The sequence below is a fragment of the Populus euphratica genome, unplaced genomic scaffold (genome assembly GCF_000495115.2).
Source record: "Populus euphratica unplaced genomic scaffold, PopEup_1.0 scaffold2.1, whole genome shotgun sequence".
Classification (NCBI taxonomy): domain Eukaryota; kingdom Viridiplantae; phylum Streptophyta; class Magnoliopsida; order Malpighiales; family Salicaceae; genus Populus; species Populus euphratica.
Window position 1 is genome coordinate 7,549,673 of NW_011499846.1, and position 9,381 is coordinate 7,559,053.

Genomic DNA, 9,381 nt, shown 5'->3' on the forward strand with positions numbered 1-9,381 from the left:
TTGGATGCAATAACTAAAATGGTGCAAATCTGGTATAAAAAAATATATTATTTCTATATAGATGATGTTGCATCACGGGATATTAGAACCGGTAAAATAACTAATGCTAATAAGTATGTAAACATAAAATGTATGAATGAAGGATTGTAATGGAAGCTAAAGGATCATTGAAAAAGTGGTTAATCAAAGTTACACGTAACTCTTGTAGCGAATGTCATGCTAAAATCTATGATTTTGATAAAACACTCAACTTATTTTTTCCCTAATCTTTTTATTTTTTATTTATTCCCTAATCTTTTTATTTTTTATTTATTAATAAGTTATTGCAAAGCTAATAAAATCTAGGATATAAACATGATCATGATAGAAATAAACACTCATGTCCATTTCATCATTTGAAAAGCTTTAAAATTGCATGATGCTTGATTTGAGGTACATGTGAGGGAGGTCATGCTATTATTGTTCACGGAGAGCTTAATAGATAAATTAGATTTTTATTTGTTAAAACTTGCAAGAAACCCTCTTCTTCCTTTCAAAATTATCCAAAACATAGGTAATCTGCTAGCACTAATGTTTGTTTGATAATATGATGTATGGTATATGTTTTAAAATATTTTTAATTGAAAATATATAAAAATTATATATTTTTTAATTTTTAATATCAATATATTAAAATCATTGAAAAAAATTTAAAAATAACTAATCTAATATTTTTTCTCAAATAAAAAATAATTTAAAATACAAAACTAACCCAACATCAATTCACTCTCCAAAAGCAAATACCCTATGTAAACCTTTTTGTCACTCATATATTATTTGTTGGCTTCAATACTAGAATATATTTTCATAAATACTCATATGTCTTTTGTTTTTTTAGCAAGTTAGACATGCTCACGCATTACGGTATCATATACATTTATTACAGCAATCATGCTTTATTTATGCATTTCTATTATCTAATTTATTTTTTCAACATCAACGTTACTAAAATTAAAATAAAATCTTAAAAAAATACAACATGATGATACCTTTTCGATCAATCTCTACATTAAAATGATAAAAGAATAGTAAATAAAAATATCTTAAGAGCTAAAATAAGATTTCCAAGATAGACTTAAAAAAAAAAAAATGTTACATTGTCGTATCGTATGCTGCAGCGTTGTTTGCTGTATAAGGTGGGTCCAACAGCAAGCCAACGACACAGCCTGGACCAATTGACAGCGCATGACCTGTACTGAATTAAACTAAAATTAATTAACCCCCTCGAGGAAAGTGGCTGTAGTTTAGTGGTAAGAATTCTACGTTGTGGCCGTAGAGACCTGGGCTCGAATCCCAGCAGCCACATTTTAGCCTTTACTATATTTTTTTCCCCATTAAGCGGGTCCCCACAACGGTACCATAATAACACCACATTTTCCCGCCAAAAGCCTCCCTTACCTCTCATTATTTGCCGCCAAACCCCTCTTTCCCTCCCATCTACTCAAATCTCTACCACTGCCGCTGCCCTCTCTGTCGGCCTGTCTCATTTCCGTGCCTTCTCTGCCGTAGAACCATGAAACCCGTCCGCTTCGAAGAAGAGAGAAGTAAAAAAATCTCCCTCTCTCCATTCTTCTTCTCCTTCTTCTATTGTTTATGTAATGTTCATTTCGGTCCTTTCAGATCTCGCCAAGGATTTCCTTTCAAATTTCGCCGACGCTAATGGCGAATCTAAATACATGAACATCCTTGTGAGTTTTCCCTATTCCCTCTCCCTCCATTTTTCTAACTATATATAAATTATCATCGAGTTAACCCTGATCTCTCTTTTGTTTCAGCAAGATGTTGCAAATCACAAGTTCCGCGCTGTCCAGATCGATCTCGAAGACCTCATTAATGTAAATTGTTATTATAATTATTTGGTTGAGATTTTATAAGCCCTAATTTTCTTTTCTATTTTTTTTTCACAGTATAAGGACTTGGATGAGGAATTCCTTAGACGTGTTACTGAGAACACACGTCGATATGTTGGGATTTTTGCTGATGCTATCGACGAAGTGTTGCCAAAGCCGACTGAGGCATTTCCGGATGATGACCATGATATTTTAATGACACAGAGGTCCGAGGATGCAACTGAGAATGTTGAAGGTTCTGATGTGAATCAGAAGATGCCTTCAGAGATCAAGCGTTACTTGTAAGCATGACCCTGACATTTCCTTTATGGTTGTTGAATTTGTTCTTTTTTTCTGGTGTTGTCTTTGATATTTCTTTTGGTTGGGTTTGAATTCGCAGCTAATTTCTGGATTTGTCTCTGATTTGAGAAGCATATCTTTGTTTCCTACATTGATAAGTGCTGGGCCGCTTCTGTTTGTTAGCCCAGAATCATTTATTATTATTATTATTATTATTATTATTAGCAAGTAATGAGATTCTGAATAATTTAGGATTACTGATTTTGATGAATCATAATTTTAGACAACTCCGCCGAGTCTCAATTTGTAAACTCGCTTCTTGGCCTAAATTGGCTGAATGCCGATTGCGTTGTTAATAGTGTTTAGTTTAGCATTCTTTGACTGATCAGGGTAGACAAATTTTGCAGGATGGTCTAGTCTGAAAACCATTCCCACATCAATTTTTGGCGTCTATAATAGAATGAATGGTTTCTCGTGTTTAGTGAAGGGCTTGCTTATGCATCTCATGTTTTCTAGTTCTAGGTGTATTGTGCTGTCAGTCTCTTTATGTGTATTTTTTCTTCTTTCAGTGAAGTATATATTAGAGCACCTTCAAAAGGGCGGCCATTTACCATTAGAGAGGTCAAGGCTTCAAATATTGGCCAGCTTGTGAAGATATCTGGTATTGTGACGCGTTGTTCAGATGTTAAACCACTGATGCAAGTAGCTGTGTATACATGTGAAGAATGTGGTTTTGAAATTTACCAGGTAATTAACAAGCAAAGCTGTCTTGTCTGATTCATCAACTATGTCTTATGTTGTGTAAATGACACTTTCTTTGCTTTTAAAGTGTTCCTTTTTCACCGTTACCTTCTTAGCTTATTGGAAATGAACATCTTGTTTAATTTGATTGATAAGAAATTTGTTGATCGTAGTGTTTTCTGATTTGTTTTATTATTTATTTCATTTGATAATATTATGTTCTTGAAATTTCTTTTGCTGCCTTCATTTCTTCTGTTCCATTGATTCATCTATCCTCTTGTGCATTGAACAGGAAGTAACTGCTCGAGTCTTCATGCCTTTGTTTGAGTGCCCAACTAAGCGCTGCAAAACAAACAACACAAAGGGGAACCTCATTCTTCAACTCAGAGCATCAAAGTTTCTGAAGTTTCAGGAGGTAACTATTTTAATTTTCAGTCATAAACAATGTATTAATGGCTAACCAACCTTTCTGCTTGGTTGTAACATGAAGATGATTGTCTACAGGCCAAAATTCAAGAGCTAGCAGAACATGTTCCAAAAGGCCACATTCCACGATCGATGACTGTTCATTTCAGAGGAGAACTCACAAGAAAGGTTGGTAATTTCAAGAATTTCATCGAGGGAACAGTATCGGTATCTTTAGTACAAGAGAAAAGCACTCTCAGTAGTTTTATACTCCTGGTCATCAGTTTCATATTTTACGTCCCCATCTCTAGTTGACGGTAGCAAAGTTTTTTGGTGTTGTGATTACACTTTCTGGAGAAATCTTGCTTAACCTTTTAGCTGCTCTTATTGTGAACTGCCTATAAAATAGAGAGAATTTGTAGCGAGTAAATTTAATGTGAAATTGCTTCTTGTATGCGTCCTTAAAGCAAGTGATATTTGTTTGGTCCTTTTAATTGCAACATGCAAACAGGTTCATCATTTGCTTTATCGTAGTTTGAATGTCTTACATGCTATTGGCAGATTTAGCTTTTACTTACCTGGTTTTAAAATTTCCAGGTAGCACCAGGTGATGTCGTTGAATTATCAGGGATCTTCCTTCCAATTCCTTACACTGGTTTCAGAGCAATGCGTGCTGGCTTGGTTGCTGACACATTTTTGGAGGCCATGTCTGTTACTCATTTCAAGAAAAAATATGAAGAGTAGGCCATTTTTCTGTTCTTTATCACAAAGCACTTGTAATTATTTGAATCAAGTGAAGTACTCTTGCTTACTGAGTTTTATCAACATGAAGCTAACTTCTCTCTAGTTTCCCCATAACTTACTGAACCTTGAACAGTAGCTTATTTGGTGAGTTGACACCTTTATTCCATGGAGTTTACTTTTCTAGTGGTAGATGGTTTAGATTTCTTTGTCACCTTTCTGGCTGATAGAATGTTTATCCATAAGAAGAACGAAACTTGTAAAAAAAGAGATGGGGGAAAATAGAAGATGCAAAAGGAGTCTTTAACTTTTTCTCTATGATAAAGTGGGGGAAAAGCATCGTGTTTTTTCTATTGTTCTCCTTTAAATTTGCTTTCTTTGCCAGTGAGGGAAGCTTCGGTTTCTTGGGGATTTTTCCTATATTAATGTATAATTCTTCAAACTTGTCATTCTATTTGCATTTATTTATTAGGAACTTGACAATTTGAATTGGATAAAAAGATCAAATAATCACGTCACAATCTACTTTATGATAATTGATAAGTTTCTTTCTCTTGTTTTTTTCTTACTTATCTTTGTGGTCTAGATAAAAATAAGTTCAGTTTGTCCATATAAATCCATGTGCTAACAATTCAAATATGCAATTATGGTAAACCTTGGGCAGATAAATGGTGTTTAGAATCTAAAAGGTTTTGTGGAGTGAGTTTTCACCTTATTGATAGTATTTGAAGAGATTTATCCATCTCGGATGAGCCCACACTGGCAAGGCTTTTTATTGTTTCACCTGTGAATGAGATCTAAGGAGAGTTCAATTTGTGATCCAATTGTTCTGTACTGCAGGTATGAACTCAGAGGAGACGAGGAAAAGCAGATTGCATCTCTGGCTGAGGATGGAGATATCTACAATAAGTTGGCACAATCATTGGCACCTGAAATATATGGACATGAAGATATTAAAAAGGCTTTACTTCTTCTTCTCGTGGGTGCTCCTCATCGAAAGTTAAAGGATGGGATGAAGGTAAATGCATGCATTTCTTTGAGATCACATCGTGTTTGTTATCTGATGTATTCTGCCAATCATTATGGATAGTTATAACATTACATAGACTACTTTGCTTGTTATATATCATTTCTATCCTCTATGTATAAGTGATGAGTAGAACATTTTTGTAAATACAAGAAGACCATTCAGTGTTTTCTATACTGTTTGCTTTCTGTGATAGCTTAAGAGTTATAGGAGCTCAATGAATTGCAGATTAGAGGAGATTTACATTTATGCTTGATGGGTGATCCTGGTGTTGCCAAAAGTCAGCTTCTGAAGCATATAATAAATGTAGCACCCAGGGGAGTGTACACAACTGGCAAAGGGAGCAGTGGAGTTGGTCTAACTGCTGCTGTTCAGAAAGATCCAGTTACAAATGAGATGGTCCTGGAAGGAGGAGCATTGGTGAGTTTTGAACTTGTGTAAAATTTAACTTTTTCAAAAAGGACACTGACTGGCTATCTACATGTGAAGAGATGGATTTGGAAAGATCATTACTACCTAATGCAATGCATGCATAAATTACAAATCACTGAGCTTACATTGGCTTGGTTGTAGTTCATCTTTTAGTCTTTTGATCTACTGACTTTTAGCTAGCTAATTTTAATGGCTTCATCTAACTATGTTACAGTTCATTTTTTAGTCTTTTGACCTACTAACTTTTAGCTAGCTAATTTTAATGGTTCATCTGATATTGATCTAATTACGTTAGCACAATCTTCAGCTCTTAAATCTACTTGTTGTAAAGATGTCTTTGGTTCAAATAAAAGCATTTATATTTTTCAGGTTCTGGCTGATATGGGTATATGTGCTATTGACGAGTTTGACAAGATGGATGAATCAGATCGTACAGCAATTCATGAAGTTATGGAGCAGCAAACTGTCAGCATTGCCAAGGCTGGGATTACAACATCACTCAATGCGAGAACTGCTGTTCTTGCTGCTGCTAATCCTGCCTGGTACGAACCTTCCTAACATCCTCAAAGTTGTTTCACTTGCTGGATTCCATATCATTTCCATTACTTTTACCTAAATATGTTGCTCTAAATACATGGCAGGTTTTCCTTTTTTTCCCTTCTTTAAACAGAACAAAACAAGACCTCTTAGTTATTGTGCACAAATAAGCTAATATAAATTTCTTGCTTTAAACAGTACAAATGCCCTGGCTACAATGCACAAAACTAGTCTAAATTTGTTTGGTGGTCCTGTTATTTGTGTTGAAGGGGAAGATATGATCTACGGAGAACTCCAGCTGAAAATATCAATCTACCTCCTGCTCTCCTATCACGATTTGATCTTCTGTGGTTGATCCTTGATCGAGCAGATATGGACAGCGACCTTGAAATGGCTAGGCACGTCGTTTACGTGCACCAGAATAAAGAATCTCCTGCTCTTGGTTTCACTCCACTTGAACCATCTATTCTCCGGTATATATCTCTCATAATTAATTTTAATTGACAGTACCAAGTTTTATGGATGACTCACTTCACAATTTTCCAGGTGATTGAGTAGCTTATATTTTCTCACCATGGATCCTTAAATTGCTCTGTAACTCACTCCCAATATTGAAGTTGCTCAAACATATAAGTTCTTTGTCTGGTGTAGACATGCTCCTTTGATTACCGCTCTTCATATATTTACATGTGTTTATTGGTTTCTTTAAATTCCTTTAATCTCTTTTTTTTTTCATGGTGATTAAGGGAGGCCTTGGCATTTGAAAAAGATCTTTTAAGTTTAAAAAATTGATTTTTGCTTCATTCCAAATGTTGGAAGGTATTTAGAATAAAAACACTGACTGCAGTAAAATTGACTCTGGTTTCTGGGTGACCAGCATTTAAATGCCTTAAAAATTGATTGCTTTGTCTTTCAATGTTTCATAGGGCATATATTTCTACTGCAAGAAGATTGTCCCCTTATGTGCCTAAGGAACTGGAGGAATACATTGCTACTGCATACTCAGGCATGCGGCAAGAAGAAGCTAAATCGAATACTCCTCATTCCTACACGACTGTCCGAACTCTGCTTAGCATACTCCGCATATCAGCTGTAAGTCCTGTTTTTCATTTGTTCTCCAATCATTAAGAGATGGCTGTTCTAGGGCATCAAAATGGGGTATGGGACACTATCAGGTTAGGAAGTCCAGGTTGAAAATTGCTCAGCTGTATTGTTGAAAGCTGATTTTAAGCTGCTGATAGTTAGACCAAAGACACCTGATCTCATCCATAGGATAAATCAGTTGACATGTCAAATTTATCTTGATTTTTGAGTTGTATCAACCCACTTGAAGTTGATTTCATTTGGTTACAGGCCTTAGCAAGACTTAGATTTTCTGAAACTGTGGCTCAGAGTGATGTGGATGAGGCACTGAGGTTAATGCAGATGTCAAAATTCTCTTTATATTCTGATGATCGTCAGAGATCTGGTCTGGATGCCATCTCTGACATATATTCAATCTTGCGGGATGAAGCTGCAAGAGCCAATAAAATGGATGTGAGCTATGCCCATGCACTCAACTGGATTTCTAGAAAGGTTTGTTGATTTTATTGATTGAATTTAATTGTTAATATCTAGCGCTTCTAGGAAAACAGGGACATGCAAAACGACATGTCATCCCAGTATTGATTGAAATTAAAAACTGCTGTTCTTGCTGCTGCTAATCCTGCCTGGTACGAACCTTCCCAACATCATCAGCAGGCAGTTCCTTTTGGAATCCTTTAGCTTATTTGATGGAACTCTTTGTGCGAATTCATGTCACCTGCTTTGCATTTGATTTCGGAAATTAAAGGGCCAATTGAAGTTTTCGAACTTCAACTCTGGAATGCAATTCCATCTAAAAGATGCTTTCCAGCTTCATTTTACCCAGAGATTAGCTTTTTCTGAAACTACAGTCTATAACATGATGTGCTCTCCAGTGTCTGACGTGGAAATATTGGGTTTATTCATGTCTCAATTCCTGCGCATTGTTTTCTTTTTTGTCTACAATGTATAGTTCTATCAAGGGATCGTGACCACTAAGTGCAACCCCATTTTGAATAATTGGATTATATTGTCAGTGTAAATCCTTCAGTATTTGAAATTTTCTGGGAAAGACTTCAAATGCACAACAAGATCAAACTTTGCAAAAGCAGTTATCACAGATCAAGAACATGTTGTTTGAGCCCCAGTTTGGCACCAGGACTTGGGATATTCTTTTTATTGGCTATGTTGGGTTGACTTCCAACCTGAGCCAAGTTGATTCTTCTACTAACCTACCAAAATTTACATTTTGTTTCTAGAAGTCCAAATAAATCGGATTGCTTGCTTGTGAACAGGGATACAGTGAAGCGCAGTTGAAAGAATGTTTAGAGGAATATGCATCCTTGAATGTCTGGCAGATACATCCCCACACCTTTGATATTCGATTCATCGATGCCTGATGTGGGTTGCTCTTAATTATTGTGTTGTAGTCATATCTTGCTGAGCTTGTTATTGAGCCAACTTCCAAATTTAGCTGGATTGTGAAGGCTGTTTTTAGTGTTGTAGACTCTGGTTTTCAACATCAGAGTTTGAAAGGTCTAAGATGGATAGTGTATCTGAACAATTCTGTTTCTAACTTGACTGTAGGATCTCAAATTGTTTTACATGCGTCTCAATGTGCTGTGCTCATTTTTTCGTAGATTTGCTTAGTAAGTGTATGGATTGGAGATTTAAAACGATTATTGATTTCTTCGTTTTGATGAACCGTGATCTTTTTCTGGATAAATGCATATAAGAGAACCAATTCATCCAAGCTTAGCTCTTTGGCAAGGTTCCTGTGATTGTTACATCGATGTCAGTTATTTCTCTTCACGGATAATACATTTGCATATTGTTATTACGGGCGTATAATATTTTTTAAAAGCATTATTTATTTTAAAAAATCAGTTTTTTATTATAAAAATCATCAAAAATTCTAAAAAATATTAATTTAATATTTTTTTATATTGAAAGTTGCAAAACAACCTTTTTAGAAGTGAACATATAAAACCAAATGCGTGCTGACACCGCCGTTCCTTTGTTATCTCGTGTGGTTTGCTGCAAATTACTATGATGGTTTTTCTTCGTGAAAATAGTCGTCTGGATTTATTAACTTTCAATTGACTTCGAGAAGTTTGTCATTTCTTGCTTCATTTTGTTTGAATTAAATTCCTAGTCTTGAATTTTTTTTTAAGAGATTTTATACCAGCAAAAAAAGCAGACTCTGTTTTTCCGGCTATTGAATAAGAAGGTTGTAAATTCTGTTTTAGTAAATATTTTATTTTTTAA

At 35.2% G+C, this 9,381-nt stretch overlaps 1 protein-coding gene and 1 non-coding gene across 2 annotated transcripts; both read left to right on the plus strand.

Annotated features, from left to right (window-relative positions):
* Positions 1 to 1,272: 1,272 nt before the first annotated feature.
* TRNAH-GUG (transfer RNA histidine(anticodon GUG)) lies at positions 1,273 to 1,344 on the plus strand. The gene has a single exon. It is a non-coding gene; the product is annotated as a tRNA-His (tRNA).
* A 96-nt stretch (positions 1,345 to 1,440) lies between these two features.
* PRL (Minichromosome maintenance (MCM2/3/5) family protein) lies at positions 1,441 to 8,795 on the plus strand. Its single transcript, XM_011042948.1, has 15 exons — positions 1,441 to 1,583; positions 1,660 to 1,727; positions 1,815 to 1,874; positions 1,947 to 2,170; positions 2,738 to 2,915; positions 3,202 to 3,324; positions 3,414 to 3,503; positions 3,912 to 4,054; positions 4,896 to 5,073; positions 5,311 to 5,502; positions 5,884 to 6,056; positions 6,321 to 6,524; positions 6,978 to 7,143; positions 7,405 to 7,626; positions 8,409 to 8,795. The coding sequence occupies exons 1-15, from the start codon at positions 1,553 to 1,555 to the stop codon at positions 8,511 to 8,513; spliced, it is 2,157 nt and encodes a 718-aa protein (XP_011041250.1). The 5' UTR covers positions 1,441 to 1,552; the 3' UTR covers positions 8,514 to 8,795.
* The last annotated feature ends 586 nt before the right edge of the window (positions 8,796 to 9,381 follow it).

Bases quoted from the DNA above. Each gene is read 5' to 3' on its own strand.
- PRL (XM_011042948.1), top strand. From the start codon at position 1,553: ATGAAACCCGTCCGCTTCGAAGAAGAGAGAA. The intron at 2,916-3,201 runs GTAATTAACAAG...TGCATTGAACAG, and splicing joins GTGGTTTTGAAATTTACCAG to GAAGTAACTGCTCGAGTCTT. The intron at 6,525-6,977 runs GTATATATCTCT...AATGTTTCATAG, and splicing joins CTTGAACCATCTATTCTCCG to GGCATATATTTCTACTGCAA.